This window comes from Muscardinus avellanarius (genome assembly GCF_963383645.1).
Source record: "Muscardinus avellanarius genome assembly, chromosome: 7".
Taxonomy (NCBI): Eukaryota; Metazoa; Chordata; class Mammalia; order Rodentia; family Gliridae; genus Muscardinus; species Muscardinus avellanarius.
The window spans coordinates 101493306-101515543 of NC_137793.1; the positions used below are offsets into that span (position 1 = coordinate 101493306).

At 36.5% G+C, this 22238-nt stretch overlaps 1 protein-coding gene across 1 annotated transcript in view; it reads left to right on the plus strand.

Annotated features, from left to right (window-relative positions):
• TPR (translocated promoter region, nuclear basket protein) overlaps positions 1–22238 on the plus strand; it is a gene marked incomplete at both ends in the record, with an annotated part of 69925 nt that overhangs the window by 18037 nt on the left and 29650 nt on the right. Inside the window, 15 exons of the mRNA XM_080699542.1 lie at positions 1045–1152; positions 2489–2715; positions 3642–3805; positions 4057–4190; positions 10179–10327; positions 11847–12009; positions 14598–14732; positions 15462–15602; positions 16666–16831; positions 18811–18977; positions 19946–20098; positions 20509–20625; positions 20954–21157; positions 21493–21677; positions 21976–22123. Coding sequence (XP_080555668.1) covers positions 1045–1152; positions 2489–2715; positions 3642–3805; positions 4057–4190; positions 10179–10327; positions 11847–12009; positions 14598–14732; positions 15462–15602; positions 16666–16831; positions 18811–18977; positions 19946–20098; positions 20509–20625; positions 20954–21157; positions 21493–21677; positions 21976–22123 — 2361 coding nt within the window. The remainder of the gene's footprint in view (positions 1–1044; positions 1153–2488; positions 2716–3641; positions 3806–4056; positions 4191–10178; positions 10328–11846; positions 12010–14597; positions 14733–15461; positions 15603–16665; positions 16832–18810; positions 18978–19945; positions 20099–20508; positions 20626–20953; positions 21158–21492; positions 21678–21975; positions 22124–22238) is intronic.

Consider the following 22238-nt stretch of genomic DNA (forward strand, 5'->3'; position numbering starts at 1 on the left):
CTGTTGAGGGTAAATATTTTGCCTTAAGCTTCTTCTTATCAGAAGGTGGGGCATGCTGAGGTAGAGAGCTTAAAATTTTAATAGCTGCTGTTCATTGCAGAACAAAGCTATATTTCTTTTCATTAACGTACAGGATAGTAGGAAAGACCTTTTAAATGTCTTTTCATAATTCTGATGAATGTAAAGATAACTTTATGACCAAATGTTTCTAATTTGTCATCTTAAGTCCTGTTTTGGACCCAAAAGATAGGCTTGTATCAGTGCTTTCTGTTCTGAATATTTGTCTATTTTTTTTTTTTTTTCTGAATTTTGGCACATATTTGTTTCTGCTGAAAGTAATTTGTAAATACCTTTGGGGAAGTATCTCAGAGATGCTTGAACCTTAGGATAAATATGAGTAATCTTTAACTTGAATAGCATTTAACACATTATTATGTGAAAACATATGAAGCAATATTTGCTTGAATTTGTGATAAAACATTAATATTTCAAAGTTAACAGTATCTGTGCTTATAGCAGATCCTTAAGACCATGCCTAAACTTCAAATTATAATATGATGGGAAACTGCAAAACACTGTGCTTGCCTGCTGCTTGTTAATTAATTACCGTTTTACCTTTTAATAATTCATGTCATCTTTACATCTTACAATATGTTAAACTTTTGACATTTATTTCCAGATAACAAATAAATAGTGATTATCACTATAATGTCCTGTTTTTGTCATAGGCATAAAGTTTGTAAGGGTAATTCTATGACATTTTGGTAACACGCTGAATATTTTGTAGTTTGTAATATTATAGTTGATAGTTTCATGGAAAATAAAAAATTTCCCATAATTTTTATGCAGTGAAACATGTTATAATGATAAGAATTATTTGGGATATTAAGACATAGAATATTTTATTATAGGCTGTTATGTAGAATGTTTTTGTTTATAAGTGGATTACTGTGGTATTTGAGTACAGATATTTTATTTATATATCTATTTGTGTAAGTCCTGGAAAGAAGTGCAGAATTTTTCATTTGGGTTTACATTTTAAAGGAGATTCAGCGTTTGCAGGAAGACACTGATAAAGCCAACAAGCATTCATCTGTACTTGAGAGAGACAATCAAAGAATGGAAATCCAAATAAAAGATCTTTCACAGCAGGTTAGAATGTTTTGTTTCTTTTTTGTTTTTAATTTTTTAATACTGGGTATCCACAATAAAGTTTGAGTCTGTTTGAAGAATCTACAAAAAAAATATCACATGAAAAATTACAGTCAGGAATACTATTGTAGGAGAGCTGTAGTCTGATTATTACTTTTTTCCCATAGCCTTTCCCTTATTTTCAGATTATTGATAGATTTTGATATTATAGATATTGTTTGTAAAAAGTGCACAAACAATCCAATAATAAATAAAAGACTTTTTCCAATTCTTACTCTTTAACACCACATACTACATGTCCCAGTGTGTAATAAACACTAACACACTAGAATGTATTTTTTCATATCTTTCTTATGTCTGCAAACACACAAGAGCATAAGTAAACGTATATATGAGTTAATTTTTCCTGAAATAAAATCATACTATATGCATTACTATGTCACTTCTTTTGTTTAAAGACACACATCCTTGGGTCCTGAACTCCCAGGTTCAAGTGATTCTCCTGCTTAGCCACGAAAAATTGGCTGGGACTTAGGGGCACACACCACTGTGCCCAGCTGCTGGTTCTGTTTGTCTTTCTCTTTTGATGAACAAGTCAGTTAATGTAGATCTGTTTCATTTGTATTTTTACTCTTAACTTTTATGTGTATGTACACACATATACAACACACATTCATAAAGATTTCACTTGCATTTTTAAAAATACCTGTTTTTAGCCGGGCGTGGTGGTGCATGCTTGTAATCCCCACACTTGGGAGGCGGAGACGGGAAGATCGTGCAGGTTCGAAGCCAGCCATACTGGCTTAAGAGACCCTGTTTCCAAATAAAAAAATATAAAATAGGTCTGGGAGTGTAGCCCGGAGGTAGAAGGGCTTCCAGGAACCCCAGTACCACCAAAAAAAAAAAAAAAAAACCTGTTTTTCATGCTCTCCCTCTGCCTTACCATTACATACATACATACATACATACATACATACATACATACATGAAAATATAAATTAGATGTATATATATATATGATATTTTTTGTTTTGATTGTTTTTTTACAAAATTGGGGCCATGTTTTGGGAACTGTAACTTACTACATCTTAAGAGTTTTCACTATATACTTAAAAATACTTTTATTTCATTAAAATTTTTTAGCTCATATTTTAATATATAAAACAACAAAACTTGGTGCTTTGTGTCTTAAGATACTTGTAAACTAAGACAAGTAGAAGGGTTTTTTAGGTAATGTTTTCTTTTTAAAATTTTTATTTTTTCTAAACATTTCCAGAACCAAAGCTAATGTATATAACATTTGATAAATTTTAATAATACTAATTTTTTTTTTTAGATTAGAGTGCTTTTGATGGAACTTGAAGAAGCCAGGGGTAACCATGTGATTCGTGATGAGGAAGTAAGCTCTGCTGACATAAGTAGTTCATCTGAAGTCATCTCCCAGCATCTGGTGTCCTACAGAAATATTGAAGAGCTTCAGCAGCAGAACCAGCGTCTTTTGGTGGCTCTTAGAGACCTTGGGGAAACCAGAGAAAGAGAGGAACAAGAAACAACTTCATCCAAGTAAGCAAGTGACTGCTAGTTGATTCTCTTTGGTTTGAGATTTTAGAGAACACAGCTTATTCAGTCTCAGTGATTTTCACTGTTTGGTTGCATAATATTTTTGGAACTATAAAAAAATAAAAGCAGTTTGTTCAGATATCTGTTTTAAAACGTCTGTGTCCGCCTGGCGTGGTTGTGTATGCTTGTAATCCCCGCGCTTAGGAGGCGGAGACAGGAGGATGGCACAGGTTTGAAGCCAGCCTTGCTAGCTTAAGAGACCCTGTTTCCAAATAAAAGTATAAAATAGGTCTGGGAGTGTAACCCGGAGGTAGAAGGGTTTCCAGGAACCCCAGTACCACCAAAACAAAAACAAACCAAAAAAAAGCCAAAAAAACATCTATGTCCCTCTTGATGCTGGTTACTGGAATATAGTAAGCTAGGAAAAATGCTTGACTAATACCAGAAAGTTGTTTCTACTCTTAGTTTGTGAGTGACGCAGATAAAGAGAGATAATAATAGTCAATAAAATAGATAATTATACTACTGTTTGTCTAGTACTGTAGTAGATGAAAAGCCCATCAGTGGAAGCGTACAGTTTAGAGCAGTTATCCTACATTTTAGGAAATATGGAGAAAGATATATAGGAAATATCAAGTAGAATAGATTTTTTTCAGACATTTATAGGGAGTGGAGGAAGAATGGCTATAAAAGCAAAAAGACTGGAGTTTAGACTCAGGAAAAATTTTTACATTGCAACAATGAATAGAAGTGCCTCAGTCCTATATGGTAGGAATTTCAGAAGTCAATGTGAAAGTATCAGGGAAAAAGAAAAGATTAGAGATTAAAAATGTATGCTAATTGTAGATGAAGATGCTTAGAAAATTATGTTAATTATAATTGCCTAATTAGCCAAGTCTTATGATATAGGACAATTTCTAACCCCACAGAATCACTGAGCTTCAGCACAAACTTGAGAGTTCCCTCACTGAGCTGGAACAGCTCCGGGAGTCAAGGCAGCACCAGATGCAGCTGGTTGATTCCATAGTGCGTCAGCGTGACATGTACCGTATTTTATTGTCACAAACCACAGGCGTTGTCATTCCATTACAAGGTAGGATTTATTTATATATTATGTTAAGTAAGGCAATATGTTAGGGAGTGGATTTCATAACGTAAGGACGGCCACTAAGAGTTTTCACTTCAGCTTCAACTGCCATGTGTCTTAATTATCACATGTCCACTTCTAAAACACCATTATACATTTAGCCTGTTAGCTTGAGGATGATGTATTTGCAAACAAACTTTAAAGCTGATTTATGAAAGCCAACAAAACATTTTATCAATCTTTTTACTTTACTGAAGGTTCAAGTTTAGAAGATATTTCTCTAGTGTCAACTCCAAAGCGTTCAAACACAGCACAGGCTGTTTCTACTCCTGCCCCAGTACCTGTTATTGAATCCACAGAGGTTATAGAAGCAAAGGCTGCCCTTAAACAGGTAACAGTTGTTTCTCTCTCTTTATTTTCTAATTGAAATAAATGGTATACATTTAAACTGTGTTTGGTGCCCTCTTCTCCCCAACCCTGGTTTCCCCCCCCAAACAATGAGTGTCCAGGTTAACCATGCTATATTCATACTTTTACACTTATTCGGATGTATCTCCTCCATTAATCAACTTCAGACTTCTATCCTTCCATTCTAGCTTTGCTGAGATTTCCCCTCCTTTATTTGGAGTCCCTCTGGTATCCCCGATGCTCCCTAGTTTGGGAATATTACAGAAAACATATATTCCTTCTCTTTCTGTGCTTGGCTCATCTCACTTCACCTAATGTTCTCCAGGATTTTCCATCTTCTTGCGAATGGCATGATTTTGTTCTTCTTTATAGCCAAATAGAATTCCATTGTGTTTATTTTCCATAATTCTGCAATCCATTCATCTGTCGATGAAGATCTGGGTTGGTTCCCTATTTTGGCTATTTATAATTGTGCTGCTATGAACATAGGTATGCATATGTTACTGTAGTTCTCTGAAGCCGGGCGTGGTGGCACACGCTTGTAATCCCCACGATTGGGAGGTGGAGACAGGAGGATTGTGCAGGTTCAAGGCCAGCCGCGCTGGCTTAAGAGACCCTGTTTCCAAATAAAAAGTATAAAAAATGAGTCTGGGAGTGTAGCCCGGAGGTTATTTCAACACCTTTGGAAAAATACCCGGGAATGGTAGAGCTGGATCATATGGTGGATATTCTGACTGGGGTTAGATGGAATCTCAGCGTAGTTTTGATTTGCATCTCCCTGATTGCTAATGATGTAGAACATCTTTTCATGTATCTATTGGCCGTTTGTATCTTCATTTTTAAAGTGTCTATTCAGTTCACTTCCTTTCTTGATTGGGTTGTTTGTCTTGCTAGTGTAGTCTTTTGAGCTCTTTGTATATTCTAGATATTAGCCCTCTATTAAAGTGGTGGCTGGTAAAGATCTCCCATTCTGTAGGCTTCCTCTTTAGGTTCTTGATGGTTTCCTTTGATGAGAAGAAACTGTTTAGTTTGATGCCATCCCTCTTGTTAATTGTTGATTTAATTTCTTGAGCTTTGGAGGTCTTGTTGAGAAAGTTACTGCCTTTGCCTATATGTTGGAGTTTTGAGCCTATGCCCTCCTCTAATAACTTCACAGTCCCTGGTATGATTTCTAAGTCTTTGATCCATCTCAACTTGATACCTTTGCACAATGAGAGGTAAAGATTTAGTTCCATCTTTCTACAAATGGATAGCCAGTTCCCCCAGCACCCTTTGTTGAAAAGGCTGTCTTTTCACCAATGTATGAGTTTGGCCCCTTTGTCAAAGATTAATTGACTGTATGTGTGTGGGTTTATTTTTGTATCTTCTATTCTGTTCCACTGGTCAGTATGCCTGTTGTGCTAATACCATGCTGTTTTTACAACTGTTGCTCTAATTTGAAGTCTGGGATTGTGATACCTCCTGCATGGTTCTTATTGCTGAGAATTGCTTTGACTATTCTGGATCTTTTCTTTCTATATATGAAATTCATGATTTTTTTCTAGGTCTATGAAGAATATCATTGGTATTTTAATGGGAATTGTATTGAATCTATAGACCACTTTTGGCAGAATGGCTATTTTAATGATATTTATTCTGCCTATCCATGAGTATGGGAGATCTTTCCATCTTCCAAGGCCTTCAGTTTCTTTCTTTAATATTTTATATTTTTCTTTGTAGAGGTCTTTTACATCTTTGGTTAGGTTTATTTCTAGGTATTTTATTGGTTTTGAGGTTATAGTGAATGGAATTGTTCTCTATTTCTTTCATTGTGGATTCATTGTTGGCATTAAGAAAAGGCACTGATTTCTTTAGGTTGATTTTGTATCCTGCAACTTTGCTGAATTTGTTAATCAGCTCCAGAAGTCTTTTGGTTGAGTTCTTTGGGTCTTCTAGATAAAGGATCATGTCATCTGCAAATAAGGATAATTTTAATTCCTCTCTTCCTATTTGAATTCCTTTGATTTCCTTCTCTTACTGCTGCGGCAAGAGTCTCAAGGACTATATTGAAAGGAGTGGTGATAGTGGGCATCCTTGTCTTGTTCCTGATTTTAGAGGAAATGCTTGCAGTTTTTCCCCATTCAATATGATATTGGCTTTAGGTTTGTTATATATTGCCTTAATGATGTTGAAATACATTCCTTCTGTTCCAATTTTCTGCAGTGTTTTTAACATAAATGGGTGTTGGATTTTTTAATGCTTTTTCAGCATCTGTTGATATGATCATGTGGTTTTTATTCTCAGTTCTATTTATGTGGTGAATATTGATTTGCATATGTTGAACCAGCCTTGCTTTTCTGGGATGAAACCAATGTGGTCTTGGTGTACAATTTTCTTGATATGGCTTTGAATGCGTATAGTATTTTGTTTAGAATTTTTGCATCTATGTTCATTGAGAATATTGGTCTGTAATTTTCCTTTCTTGAGGTATCTTTATTTGGTTTGGGGATTAATGTGTTTTTTTGTTCTCTATTTCTATTTCATTTATTTCTACTCTGATTTTAATAATTTCCTGCCTTCTGCTGGCTTGGGGATTACACTGTTTTTTAGTCTTTCTAGGTCCTTGAGTTGTGTCATTAGATTTCTTTGCTTGGTGATTCTCTGTCCCTTCTTAGGTGGGCACTCAATGCTATAAACTTTCTTCTTAATTCTGCCTTCAAAGTGTTCCATAGATTTTGGTAAGTTGTTTCTCTATTTTCATTTAATTCCAGAAATTTCTTTATTTCTCCCCTAATTTCCAATATTACCCACTCATCATATAGTAGTATATTATTCAATCTCCATGTTTTTAAATAGTTTCTTTTGGTCTTCCTGTTTTTGATTCCTACTTTCATTCCATTATGGTCTGAAAAGACACAAGGAATTATATTACATCTTTTGAATTTGCGTTGTGACCCAGGATTGATCTAATTTGGAGAAGGTTCCATGGACTGCTGAGAAAAATGTGTATTCTGTAGTTCTTTGTTGAAATATTATGTATATGTCTATTAGGTCCATTTGGTTTATAGTTTTCTTCAGTTCTAAAGAGTTTTCACTCATCTTTTGCCTTAAAGATTGATCCAGTGGTATGAGAGGTATATTGAAGTCTTCCAAAATTATTGTATTTGGGTCTGTTTGAGATCTGGTGTCCAGGAAGGTTCGTTTTACAAACGTGGTTGCACCCACATTTGAGGCATAAACATTTACTATTGTCATTATCTTCTTGGTGGATTGTTCCTTTTAATAAGAGGAAGTGCCCTGCTTTGTCTCTTCTGGTGTATTTTAGCTTAGTCTGTTTTATTGGATATAAGCATTGCTACCCTTCCTGTTTTTGGTCTCCATTAGCATGGTATATCTTTTTCCATCCTTTCACTTTCAGTCTGTGAATGTCTTTGTAAGGCGAGTTTCTTGCAGACAACATATATTTGGATTATTTTTTTTTTTAATCCACACTGTCAGTCTATGTCTTTTGATTGGTGAGATAGGCCCTTTGATGTTCAGTTATTATTGAAATATGATTTTTGTTTACTGTCATTTTGTGTTCTGTCTTCTGTTTGGTAATCTGTTATTTCTTCGTTACTTAGATGCCCCACTGATCAACTTCCTCTCTTCTCTGGTTCTGAAGTCTGCTTCTTTATTCTTCCTTATGGTTTATTTCTTTAAGTATTTTCTCTAGTGTTGGCTTTTAATTCATAATTTTTTTAAAATTCTGCTTATCTTGAAACACTTGTTTCTCCATCAATTTTGAATAATAGTTTTACTGGATATATAGCAGTTTTGGTTGAAAGTTGTTTTCTTCCAGGGTCCGTATTACATCATACCAGTCTCTCCTAGCATTCATGACTTGGGTTGTATAGTCTGAGATGATTTTTATTCTTTTGCCCCTATATGTCACCTGTCCTTTTGTTCTCATTCTTGGCCTCTGTGTTGGTCATTTGGGCTACTACATGGTCCTTCTTTGATTTTGTCTTAATGGTGTTCTGTATATCTCCTGGACATGAAGATCCATGTCTCTATGTTTGGAAAATTCTCTGAAATTATTTCTCTGAAGAGATTACGAATGCCCTTGGTCTGTACCTCTATCCCTTCTTCAATGCCTTTTATTCATAAGTTAGGTCGTTTCATGTTGTCCCATAGTGTTTGGATATTTAGGTTTTGTTGCTGTAATGACTTCTGTATGCTCTTGACTGTTTTTGGTTTTGAATGATGTGTCTTCTAACAGTGATATTCTGCTTTCCATTTTATCTAAACTTTATGATTTCCGTTGTCTCTTCACTCTTGCTAGTTCTCATATTTTCAAGGTTCTCAGGCCTGTTTTTCTGATGTCTTCCCATCATTTGTGGGTATTATGTTTAATCTAGGCTTAGTAGTAGGAATTTAGAAGTATCAGCAGGTAAGCAGTACTTTTTCTAGTGGTAAGGGTTGTGTGATGGTGGAATAGCTAGGGTGATAGGTGCAGGAGTCGGTAAGGTAGAGGATATAATTAGGTTAGGAAATAATTTAAGTATAATAAGGTAGTATCTGGTTGAGAATGGGAGAAGGTTTGATAGTAGGACTCTTGTAGTTAGTAGAATATTTAAGAATGAAGATATAATATACTTTGAGTATTAAACAAGGAGTTACAGTTAAGGGACAAAGAGAAAGTTTTGAGAGAAGAGAATAGATAGGCTAGAACGAAGAATTTTGTAAAGGAGTGAGGGGAAGGAGCAAACAAATCCTAATAAAGTAACAAAACAAGATAAAAAGGCTAACTATTATACATCAAAGATAAATAACATCAACAAAAAAACCAGAAAAACAAAAAGGATTAAAAAAGAGAAAAAAATGGATTAAAATAAAATGAACTCGCAACTGTGAGACAACAAAGTGAAACAAACAAGAAACCCAAATAAAAGGGAATAAAAAAACAAAAAACAACAAACCCAAAAATAAACAAAAAACCCAGTCCTATTACTTTATGATAGCTTCTGGAATATATTCCAATGTCTCTTATTTGCTCTGTACCCTATTGTCAGCCTCTGAACCCACTCTCTGAATGTTTGGGTCCTGTTTTCATCTCTGATAACTTTGCGTTTAAAAGTCACTTTTAGTGAGTTCTATTCAAGTCCCGTGTTTTGTGCCATTCCAGCCTATAGTTAGCACCAATATAGTCTTGGATTGACCCCTTGTGGCCCTATGCAGGCATCGCGCCTTAAGCACCTTTCCTGTGTCTCTGGACTTTCTAATTAGACTAGCCCTCCTGGTCCCACGGTGCGCAGTGGGCACACACAGTTATCACCGTGTTTGGTGCCACACACTGGGTGCATGCCAGGTCTTGTGGCTCATCTGAGCATGCGCTGTTTTCTGGCAGCCCAGTGTGGGGCTCTGGTGGGCTGGCTCCCCCTCTGGACCCTGATGCTTCTCTGTGTGCACACAGTTACCAAGTCCGGTTCCAGGTCCCTGAAGGTCTCCCTGCACCGCTGTGGGTGCCACCTCTCATAAGCAAAAAGTGCCGCTCAGGTGTTGGGGTGAACTCCTAGCTTAAGATTTTGGAGCTCTATGGCTGCTTTCAAACTCTTGGGTTTCTTTATGAATTTCTTGGGGCTGCCGCATTGGCAGTAACAGTTTGGACAGGTGGCCTGTGATGGTGCCAGTGGTAAGCCATGTGTGCAACAGGATTATTGCTAACTCAGGTGTTTTTTTGGTGTTGCAGTGGCTCTCCAAGTTCAGAGTTACTGGATTCTTCCCTCCGTAGTCCCTGGGTCTGTTTTGGGTCCTAAGCTATATTTATTTTGTTTATTAAGATGTTGCCTTCTCAGTAGTTGAACTTAATTTGTTTCAGCTAGTGAGTTATGCTGCCTCCCTCCGCTGCCATTTTGATTCCCCCCAGTTGTTTCTCTTTAAGATCACAGATTCTCTTTAGTTTGGTTTTTTAGAGAGCACAGTGCATTAATTCTCACTGATTTTCATTTAGTTGCAGGAAATTTTTGAGAACTACAGAAAAGAAAAAGCAGATAATGAAAAAGTACAAAATGAGCAGCTTGAGAAACTTCAGGAGCAAGTCACAGATTTGCGGTCACAAAACACCAAAATCTCTACTCAGCTGGATTTTGCTTCTAAACGGTAAATTTTATTTGTTTTAAAAGCTAATAAACTCTAAATGTTACTTCAATATTCGAGAGTTGATTTAGAAAAGTGTTGATTTTTCATAGATCATGTTTTAAGATGGTTAGTGAATCTCACAGGAGTGCTGAGGATTTAACTTTTCAGTTTTTTTGGGGGGTTGTATATTGATTGAACCCAGGGGGTGATCTACCTCTGAGCTACACTCGCTTTCTATTTAAGTAAAAAGCCTTTTTTATTTTTTACTTTGGAACAGTCTCACTAGGTTACCGAAAGTCTGTTTATTGCTGAGGCTGATCTTGAACCTGTGATCCTCCTGCGTCAGCCTCCCAAGTACTGAGATTACAGGAGAATACCACCACACCCAGCTTGGTTTGACCTACTTAATAAGTTGAGATTCATGTGAAGAATATTGCTAGCTTCTCATCCTGATATTGAAGCACTTGTTTCTGTTGGCCCTAATTATTTTATAAATGCATCAGAAGATGATAGAAATGTGAATAAATTTTTTTATGTGTTTATTTTGAAGTACTAGGGATTGAATCCAGGGGCATTCTACCTCCGAGCTATACCCACCAGCCCTATTTTTTTTTTTTTTTTTTTCCAAGTCTGGGGATGGAACCCAGAGGCATTTGACCTCCGAGCTACATCCCCTGCCCTATTTTTTATTCTTTACTTTGAAACAGGGTCTCACCGAGTTGCAGATGGCCTCACTAAGTAGCTATCCTCGAACCGTGATCCTCCAGTTTCAGCCTCCCCAATGTTGGGATTACAAGCGTGTGTCACCACGCCTGGCTCCTATTTTTTAATTTTTATTTTGAAACAGGATCTCGGGTCTCATGAAGTTGCAGAGGGCTTTACTAAATAGCCAAAGCTGGCCATGAACCTGCAATCTTCCTGTCTTAGCCTCCCAAGTCCTGGGATTAAAAGTGTTTACAACCACCCCCAGCTAGAGAGAGAGAGAGGAGAGAGAGAGGAGAGAGAGGAGAGAGGAGAGAGGAGAGAGAGGGAGAGAGAGAGAGAGAGAGAGAGAGAGAGAGAGAGAGAGAGAGAGAGAGAGAGAGAGAGCGCGAGCACGCACGCGCGCGCATGGAGGGGGTGGAATATGTTTTATTTAGTTTTTTCTATTCTAAGGAAAAGTGAATACTGGGTAATTGTAGAAAAATTCACCTTCTAGATCACTTACAAAAGAATAACAGTAAATTTCATTTTATGTTTAACCGTTACTAGATTCATTTATGTTTGCTAGTGGAGCATATTAGGACAGAATTTGTTTTTACATTGTGCATGATAAAGCTATTTTTTTATGGTGATAAACAGGCTGATAACCTCTGTACATCAAATAGTTCAAAACTCCAAATCAAAGCACTTTTCTTTGTTGCTCCCTATAGCCAGCCAGTTTTTAATCTTTTAGTCACATAAGAAAATAAAAGCATTAATTAAGCAGTTGTGTCTTCAAGAAACTAATTTAGGATGTAGTATTCTGATTACTGATATAAGTATTTTTGTTTCCTACCAGTTATGAAATGCTGCAAGATAATGTTGAAGGATATCGTCGAGAAATAACATCCTTACAAGAGAGAAATCAGAAACTTACTGCAACCACACAAAAGCAGGAGCAGATCATCAATACAATGACACAAGACTTGAGAGGCGCAAACGAGAAGCTGTCTGTGTCAGAAGTAAGACCTGTGCTCCTCAACTAACATTTCTTTGGTTATGACTTTGATTTTATTATTTAAAATGGCTTAGTTGAGAAGCTTGTGAGTTATCGGACCTTATTATATAGTTTCCAGTTGGCCTATAATACATTAGTAGAGTGATTGTTTTTATTAAAATTGAAGAGAGAATTTTCATATTTTGTTTTTCAGTTAGAATAAGATTTTCTTACAACTTTTTCATTTCAAAGTAAATTCTTGTTAGTGTTTGACCATTAGTGTTTGATTCATTAATTCATAAAATTAATGAATAGATTTTATCTAACTCATTTCTAATAAGACAGTATAATTTTATATGTTTTATACTAAAATTAGACCTTGAATTTAACTGCTTGGATTTAATTTAATTAAAACGAAATTCAATTTTGTGTTTCGCTGAATTATATTTTTCTCTCTCTCTTTTTTTTTTTTTTTTGGTGGTACTGGGGTACCTGGAAGCCCTTTATATTTTTATTTGGAAACAAGGTCTCTTAAGCCAGCAAAGCTGACTTCGAACAGGCGTGATCCTCCTGTCTCTGCCTACCAAGCACGGGGATTACAAGCATGCGTCACCACGCCCGGCTTATATTTCTGAATTTTATTTATTTGTTTATTTGTTTATTTATTTTTGTGGTGGTACTGGGGTTCCTGGAAACCCTTCTACCTCCGGGCTACACTCCCAGACCTATTTTTTTTTTAATATTTTTCTTTGGAAACAGGGTCTCCTAAGCCAGCAAGGCTGGCTTCGAACCTGCGTGATCCTCCTGTCTCTGCCTCTCAAGCGCAGGAATTACAAGCGTGCACCACCATGCCTGGCTCTATTTCTGAATTTTAACTTGAATATAAATGTCTTAAATTGACAATACTTCCAACTTTTTTTTTTTTTTTTTTTTTTGGTGGCTTTAGGGGTGGAACCCAGGGGATTTCTACCTTCAGGCTATTTTCCCAGACCTATTTTATACTTTATTTAGAAACAGGGTCTCATTAAGTTGCTGAGAGCCTCGCTAAGTAGCTGAGGTTGGCTTCAAACCTGTGTGATCCTCCTGTCTTAGCCTCCCAAGTGCTGGGATTATAAGCGTGCGCCACCATGTCTGGCTTACTTCCAACTTCTTTCTTCAGTGGTCATAAAATGTTATCTATTGCATCCTTTTGATTTGGCTTGAGTTGAGCTTTTTATTTTTTATGAATGATGCTGGGGTTTGAACCCAGGGGCATTCTTCTTCCAGGCTACACCCCAGCTGTATTCTATTTTTTATTCAGAAACAAGTGTCTCACTAAGTTGCTGAGGCTGGATTGAGATGGGCAGTCTTGATCCTCCTGTCTTGGCCTCCCATATACAGGAATTACAGGCATGTGCCATCGTACATACATACATGTATATATATGTATGTGTGTATATATGTACGTATAATATTTTTTAAAATTATTTGTGAGCTTGACACACTTGTTCCTCATTTTACGTTTGAAAAACAGATTCAACAGCTAATGAATCTATTTTTGAAAAGTATGAGAAATACTTAATTAGGACTTGAACCCCATTTTCTGTTTCTCCCCCCTCCCACCCCAGGGGCATTCGACTTCTGAGCTGCACTTCCTGCCCTATTTTTTATTCTTTTTATTTTGAAACAGAGTCTCACTGAGTTGCAAAGGGCCTCACTAAGTAGCTGAGGCTGTCCGTGAACTTCCATCCTCTGGTCTCAGCCTTCTGAACGCTGGGATTACAAGTGTGCGCCACCATGCCCAGCTCAATTTTCTATTTCTGTTGACTGTATTCTTTCATTTTTATTTTGTTCCCACTCCATGGAGAGAAGTTGGCAGCAGCATTTTTTCAAACTGATGGAAGTGCATTTTATGGTTGACAGTATGACTCAATATTTATAAGTATGAATACTCTAGTTGGGCCTGGTGGCTCAGAAGGCGGAAACAGGAAGATCACAGGCTCTAGGCCAGCTTTAGCACTTAGACCCTGTTTCAAAATTTAAAATTAGTCAAAAAGGGGGAAGGGAGTTGGGTATATAACTAAGAGGTAGAATCCTTCTGGGTTCAATTCCCAGCACCAAAAATATATACATATACACACACACACAGATACATATATACACATACACACCTATATTGATTTATACATATGTTGGTATACAAATTTATATTTGATTTATACATATGTTGGTTGATTTATACATATGTTTTCAAAGCACTCTTTCAGATCCCCTAAAACAGAGTGCACTCTTTATTGGAGGGTGGGTAAGAGTCTAAAGATCAGTCTTCACTTTCAGACAGATACTTAGAAATGATTCTAAAATTTGAATAATTTAGTGGTATGCAGTATGACTATAGCATAGTTATACAGTTTTGCTTATTCTGGGATTTGAAATTTTTGCAGCTCAGCCAGATCCTGTTTTAAAATAAAATAGGGTTGCCAGTATAGCTCAGAGGGTTAAATCCCTCTGGGTTTAAGCCCCAATACCACCCCCAAAAAAGTATATTAATGAAAGAACTGCTTGAATTCTGTAATTGTATTAAATTTGATGTAATATTTACCAGTATTTTTACTTCTCTTGTTTCACCTCAAGGTAAGAGCTGAAAATTTGAAGAAGGAAAAAGAAATGCTAAAATTGTCAGAGGTTCGCCTTTCTCAGCAAAGGGAATCTTTGTTAGCTGAACAAAGAGGGCAAAACTTGTTGCTGACTAATCTACAAACAATTCAGGTAACCAGATAAAAAAATATATGTAGAAAAATTTTATGATGTTTAGTTTAAATGGTTTTATTTTTGTACCCTTTCTAATTTTTCTAAAATTTGTCTTTGATTTGTCATCTTTTAGGATAACCACTGGGTTTGGAAGTTTAAAATTTTTTTTTTTTTTTTTTTGGTGGTACTGGGGTTCCTGGAAGCCCTTCTTCCTCCGGGCTACACTCCCAGACCTATTTTATATTTTTGAAACAGGGTCTCTTACGCCAGCATGGCTGGCTTCGAACCTGCGCGATCCTCCTGTCTCCGCCTCCCAAGCGCGGGGATTACAAGCGTGCGCCACCACGCCCGGCTAAAAATATTTTAAATAAAGCTTTGAAAGAGAATTTATTAAAACTATGCAATTTGTAAATTTTATCCTCACATCTATTTATTTGGTCCTATACAGCTTAACTATTTTAAATTTTTTTTATTATTTTGTTGTTTTTTTTTTTTTCTCTCTAAATCTTCGAGACACCTGAGTGACTCTTGTAAGGTTTCTCTTTTTTCCCCCTTATTAAGATAAATGTTTTAATATGAAAAAGATGAAAGTACTTTCTTGGTAAATATTACATGTAGATCCTAATTTCTTCATGTAGAAATGAGCTATAATATAATAGCTGTAGCATTTTTCTGTAGCATTTTTCTTTCTTTGTATTGCTTTTTTTTTTTTCTTAAATATAACCAAAAATGTGTTCTTCATTATAGAGTATACTAGAACGATCTGAAACAGAAACCAAACAAAGGCTTAGTAACCAGATAGAAAAACTGGAACATGAGATCACTCACCTAAAGAAGAAATTGGAAAATGAGGTGGAGCAGAGGCATACTCTTACCAGAAATCTGGATGTGAGTCTATCAGAGTTCAGAATTTTTATTATTTAATCGAATATGTGTATATAGTGCAACTCAAGTTCAAATATGATTTTTAAAATCTCCTTTACAGCCTTCTTTATAGCCTCTACATTTTTATTTATTTTTGTGCCTAGTAATCTTTTGTTTGGGGTTCAAACATTGTGAGTTTTATTCTGTTGGGAGCTGAATAATTTTACATTTATTTAATCTTCTTGAGCTTTTTTCTAGAATTCAGTAAAGTTAATTTGGTACTTTTGAATATTGCTTCTTAAGATGTATTAGGCAGGCCCAGAGTAGTAGTTAGTCTAAGGCTAATTATTCACCTCTACTAAATCAAGACCTTTGTAAATATAAGTCTCATTTTTCATGATTTTTTTTTTCTTTTGGCTCCTGGGAACAGGTACTATTCCTCACTTACTGTGAATGTTAGTTACTCTTCATTCTAAGCTCTTTGGGCAGTTCTCCATTGTCTGGGAGTAATTACACATACATGCCCTGATCACTACACTGCTGAGTATTCAAAGGGTACCCACTGCCCATCCCCAGGGTACTCTTATCTGTGCACCTGCGTCTCTCTTACACTTAATCTTATGAACTTGAGCTGCTTTAGTCTCCAATACTCTCAGATCTGTCTTCTTAGTTCAGGAAGTCTGCTAACTTTTGTTTTGCTTCCTCTTCTGCATATTATAGTCCGGAACCCTTGAAGTTAATAAACGAGGGCAGTGATAGAGTTTAAGGATCTAAAGAAATATAATTTAGTCGGGTGTGGAGTCGCACACTCGTAACCCCAGCATTCAGGAAGTGGGAGCCAGAGTGTCGCAGTTCGTGGACAGCCTCGGCTACTTAGTGAGGACCTTTGCAACTCAGTGAGACCCTGTTTCAAAAGTAAAAAGACTGAAAAATAGGGCTGGGGGTGTAGCTCAGAGGTATAATACCTCTGGGTTTCATCCCCAGTACCGCAAAAAATAAAATAAAAAAAAATAAATATAATTTGAATTTCTAGTTACTTAGGAGCCTAAAGACAATCTTTATGGAGTTAATGTATTATCTTTTACAGGTTCAACTTTTAGATACAAAGAGACAGCTAGATACAGAAGCAAATCTTCATCTTAACACAAAAGAACTACTAAAAAATGCTCAAAAGGAAATTAGCACATTGAAGCAGCACCTTTCTAATGTGGAAGTCCAACTTCAGTCCCAGTCCTCACAGAGAACTGGTAAAGGTAAATACAATCAGTACTCACTTAACTTCATATGTAGTCCATAAACAACCTTGTTTGTGGATGCTGGTAGAGGACAGGGAAATCTGCTTTTACTCTCCACTTAGGAAAGCTTTGTTTGGGACTTAATAAATTTGAAAGTTTTAAAACATGCAAAGTAATTCAACATGGCACCTGACAAAGATATATTCTGAGTTTTCCAGTTCTAGAATTTTTTTTTTATTACTAGTATTTAAATTCAGAGGCCTCACACATGCTAGGCAAGCACTGTACCACTGAGCTATACACCTAGCCCTGAAACTTATTTATTTATTTATTTATTTATTTATTTATTTATTTATTTATTTATGTACTGGTGATTGAGCCTAGGAACATTCTATGTCCAAGTTTTTTCCCCAGATCTTTTTTTTTAAATAGAGTCTCGCTAGATTGATGTGAGTCATGAAACCATTTATTGATGCTTAAAAATTGTTCATTTTGAGAAAGATTAACGTCAATTTATAACCTTTTCTTGAGATGAACTTATTACTAAATCTCTGATAAGATTTTGATAGAAATAACTCCTTTATTTAGATAGATATCTAAGACATATATAAATAATATGTGACTATCTAGTAGTCCTTTCTTGTTGATACTATATAAGAAAACATTCTTCTCAGCCTGCAGTTTCTTCCTTTCCTGTACATTTTAAGTTAAAAAAATTATGTTAATTGCAGGATTTTATCTTTTGGTTTGATTGGGCAAGAAGAGATTGCTGAGAATTGAACCCAGAGCCTGTGCAGGTTAGCTCAGCATTCTATCGCTGATCTAGATTCTCAACACTTAGACTACATGACGTAAGATTAAGTTTTTAAAATAAATAATACCTTAATTGAGTAGAAATATTTGTTGATCTTCTCTTAAATATTTTTAATTTTAATAACAACAGGTTTTAAATATTTTATATATTTTTTGAAAAATAATGACAAACTATCTTTTTACTTTGGTATTAAGGATGGATTTAAATGTACTCCATACGCCGGGTGTGGGGGCGCACGCTTGTAATCCCAGCATTCGGGAGGCTGAGACAGGATTGTGGTTTGCCAACAGCCTCAGTTACTTTGTGAGGCCCCTCTGCAACTTAATGAGACCCTGTTTCAAAATAAAGAATAAAAAATAGGGCAGTGGGTGTAGCTGAGAGGTTGAATGCCCCTGGGTTCCATCCCCAGACCTGCAAAAATAAATAAATAAATAAATAAAGCACTCCATAGTAAAGTACATTTACATTTTAGTCTTAATTCTAATTTCACAAACTTTGATAATTTAGTCAACATACTCACCATTGTGACCCAAGCACCAAACACCTGACTTAGAGGAAGAAGGGATTACTTGCTCATGGATCTAGGCATCAGAGGCCATCATTCATTTCTTGGCTGGAGCCCTGCCTACGTATCCTCAGGACACCATGGTGGCAAGCAGAGGGCAAAGGGGTCAGAGAGACGGGCTACAGCTGCATGGGTGGAGTCACACACTCTTCTAGGGCAGCCCTCCGGGCCTTCCCCAGCAACCGAGTCCCACCTCTGACATGGCTGCCTTGTCTACAATATGAGTTCTGAGGGGAATTTTAAATCCAAATTATAACAATGATAATCATCAGTAATACCACTTAAAATGTTCAAGTGTTGCTGGGCTTGGTGGCGCACGCTTGTAATCCCCACGCTTGGGAAGCGGAGACAGGAAGATCGCCCAGGTTTGAAGCCAGCCGGACGCGCTGGCTTAGGAGACCCTGTTTCCAAATAAAAATGTAAAAATAGGTCTGGGAGTGTAGCCTGGAGGTAGAAGGGCTTCCAGGAACCCCAGTACCACCAAAAAAAAAAGTATAAAAATAGGTCTGGGAGTGTAGCCCGGAGGTAGAAGGGCTTCCAGGAACCCCAGTACCACAAAAAAAAGAAAGAAAGAAAATGTTCCAGTGATGATTTTAATAGACCTGTGATGTCTTTTAGGTCAGTCCAGTGACCGAGAAGATATGGATGATCTTCTGAGTCAGCTAAGGCAGGCTGAAGAACAGGTGAATGACTTGAAAGAGAGACTCAAGACAAGCACTAGTAATGTGGAGCAGTACCGAGCCATGGTTACAAGTTTAGAAGAATCCCTGAATAAGGAGAAGCAGGTGTGTAAGAGTCTGAAAAATCAGTTATACACACATCAGTAAGGTTTGTTTTTTTAATTGAACACTTGCTATATGTAAGGCACTGTCTTGTGAATTAGACTGGCATCATTGCCCTTATTGCCTGAAAGTGCTTGAGTCTAATGAGCCAGATAAACACGAAATTCATACAGCAAGGAAGGATGTAGCCATTGCCGTAGGAGTGGGAGAGATCAGATGTAGAGGGAAGTGAAATATAGGGAAAATTACCTGTCTCCCAGTAAGCATGGCTTCACAAAAGAGATACGTGGTATTTATGCACACTTTGAACTAATGTTTACTGTGGGCAAAGATAATAAAAGGTATTCCTGTAGTGGGAAACTCAGCCATGGTAGAAAGATTTCAGAGGATAGTAGTGTGGCTAGTATACTGAATTTCTGAAAGTAAATAAGGATAAAAGTAATTTGGAACTAAATGTGAACGTTCTGAATGTCATCTTAAATTTTATCCTGTAGGCTTATTGAGAGCCAGTGATTTTTTTAATGTGTCATAGTTGGAATTTTATATTTTGGGAGAAGAATAGTCTAGTAGATTGAAGGATACAGAGTTCATTTTTAGAGGCTATAGTAGTATTATGAGGTCACAATTTTAAAAGACCTTTTGTGATTGACATCAGTGTAAATCATTGTGTGAAGAAAGTACCTTACAGTGGTAGATTGGATAGATTTGGCAAGTACATATGAGGATTAAAGGGGAGACAAGAGATGAGAAATTTTACTACAAAAGAGAAAAATGGTAATAGTAGTCAAGTTGAGAGGTAAATTTGTATTTCTCGGTTTGCTTATGGATTTACTTGTTTTAATCAGTATTTCATGGATGCTTCTGAGAGGCAAACAATAATTTTAGTGCTTTTACAATTTAGACTTGAAGAGAGTATTGTATAGATTTGGTGTGTATATTTTTTGCATCTTATTTTTTATGATACGATGAAGGTAACAGAAGAAGTGCGTAAGAATATTGAAGTTCGTTTAAAGGAATCAGCTGAATTTCAGACACAGTTGGAAAAGAAGCTGATGGAAGTAGAGAAGGAAAAACAAGAACTTCAGGATGATAAGAGGAAAGCCATAGAGAGCATGGAACAGCAGGTAAATTAGGCTCTTAGCCATTCTAATCTTTCCTTGCATGTATAAGGATTTGAATTCTTTAACTAGGCCATTGGTTACCTAACTCATTTCACCTCAGCAAAAATTGAACACAGGCAACAGTTTTGTGTTGTACTCTGCTCTGTACACCTATATGCATTTTCTTTGGATAAATTTAAACCACTTTACAAAAACAGATAATAGTGCTGCTTGTTAGAAGCCTCTGCTTGAGATTTGACTTTTTCAAACCGTATGGAGTGAATATAGAGTTGTAAAACTTGTACAGAAGATTCTATGAGGTTTTATAACTTAAATTTAGCAACACACCTTTGGGCTAATTGGAACATTAACAATGTCTTCAGTATTTCCTGTTTGTAGTTAACTCTGGTTTTAATCTTGTTCTTTCTATTTAGTTATCCGAATTGAAGAAAACACTTTCTAGTGTTCAGAATGAAGTACAAGAGGCTCTTCAGAGAGCAAGCACAGCTTTGAGTAATGAACAGCAAGCCCGACGTGACTGTCAGGAACAAGTAAGTCCTGCCCTCTTAGCTTTTGAAATAAAGCTTTGAGCCTAGATTCCATTGTTCTTGGGGCATTTTGAAGACCTAGTGAGCCATATAAAAATGGGAGATATTTTCACTTCCTGTGGAACTGGGATTATGAAACAGAGTAGCTAAATTGGTAGGGTCTTGTAAAGTTGATCCTCCTGTCTCAGCCTTCCAGGTACTAGGATTATATGCTTATAGGCATGTGCCACAACACTCCTGGCTTTCTTTTTACCAAAGAACAAGCTGTGTGTGACTCTTAAAAGTACTGTCTAGCTTCATGGGTTTTAGTCTTTTTGTCAATTTCTTACAGGCTAAAATAGCTGTGGAAGCACAGAACAAGTACGAGAGAGAATTGATGCTCCATGCTGCTGATGTTGAAGCTCTCCAAGCTGCCAAGGAACAAGTTTCAAAAATGGCCTCAGTCCGTCAGCATTTGGAAGAAACTACTCAAAAAGCAGAGTCACAGTTGGTGGAGTCGAAAGCATCTTGGGAAGAGAGAGAGAGAATGTTAAAGGTATTATTGTAGATCACAAAAGATTCTTCTGGAGAACTGAAAGTTTTTTTTTTTTTTTTTTTTTTTTTTTTTTTTTTTTTTTTTTGGTGGTACTGGGTTTCCTGGAAGCCCTTCTACCTCCGGGCTACACTCCCAGACCTATTTTATATATTTGAAACAGGGTCTCTTACGCCAGCGCGGCTGGCTTCGAACCTGCGCGATCCTCCTGTCTCCGCCTCCCAAGCGCGGGGATTACAAGCGTGCGCCACCACGCCCGACGAAAGTTTGTTGTTTTTTAAATATACATCGGGAGGTCAGCTATACCGATAGGCTTTTTTTTTTTTTTTTTTTAACAGGATGAAGTTTCTAAGTGTGCATCTCGCTGTGAAGATCTGGAGAAGCAAAACAGACTACTTCACGATCAGATTGAAAAATTAAGTGACAAAGTAGTGACCTCCATGAAGGAAGGTGTACAAGGTCAATTGAATGTCTCTCTCGGTGAAGAAGGGAAATCTCAAGAACAAATTTTAGAAATTCTCAGGTAAGTCAAATATATTTCGAATGCTTTTTGTCTATGGTATAACAATATCAAAACTACAACTGCGCCTTATAAATCATATTTAAGATTATGTTGTATTTCTAAAGCTATTGTGTACTAAAATATAAAAATTTAGCCCTTACTATAACTTATTACTAAAGAAAACGTTATATGAGAATATCTGTTAAAGTTGGTGCGTTTCATCACCTTAAAAAATTCCCACGTTTTGAAACCTTGGCTTTTGAAAATTTTGATGGCTTTTGAAAATTCAAATAAGTTCTTAACATATATTTTCTTACAGATTTATACGACGAGAAAAAGAAATTGCTGAAACTAGGTTTGAAGTGGCTCAGGTTGAAAGTCTGCGGTATCGACAAAGGGTTGAACTTTTAGAGAGAGAATTGCAGGAACTACAAGATAGCCTAAATGCTGAAAGGGAGAAGGTCCAGGTATGTATCCAGAGCACAAAGAAGCAGTTGTTGAGTATGAAGATCTCATTTATTGTTCTGCCATTTAGCTTAGCAAAATGTTAATTTGAAAGAAGCTTTCTAAGCTTTTAAGTTC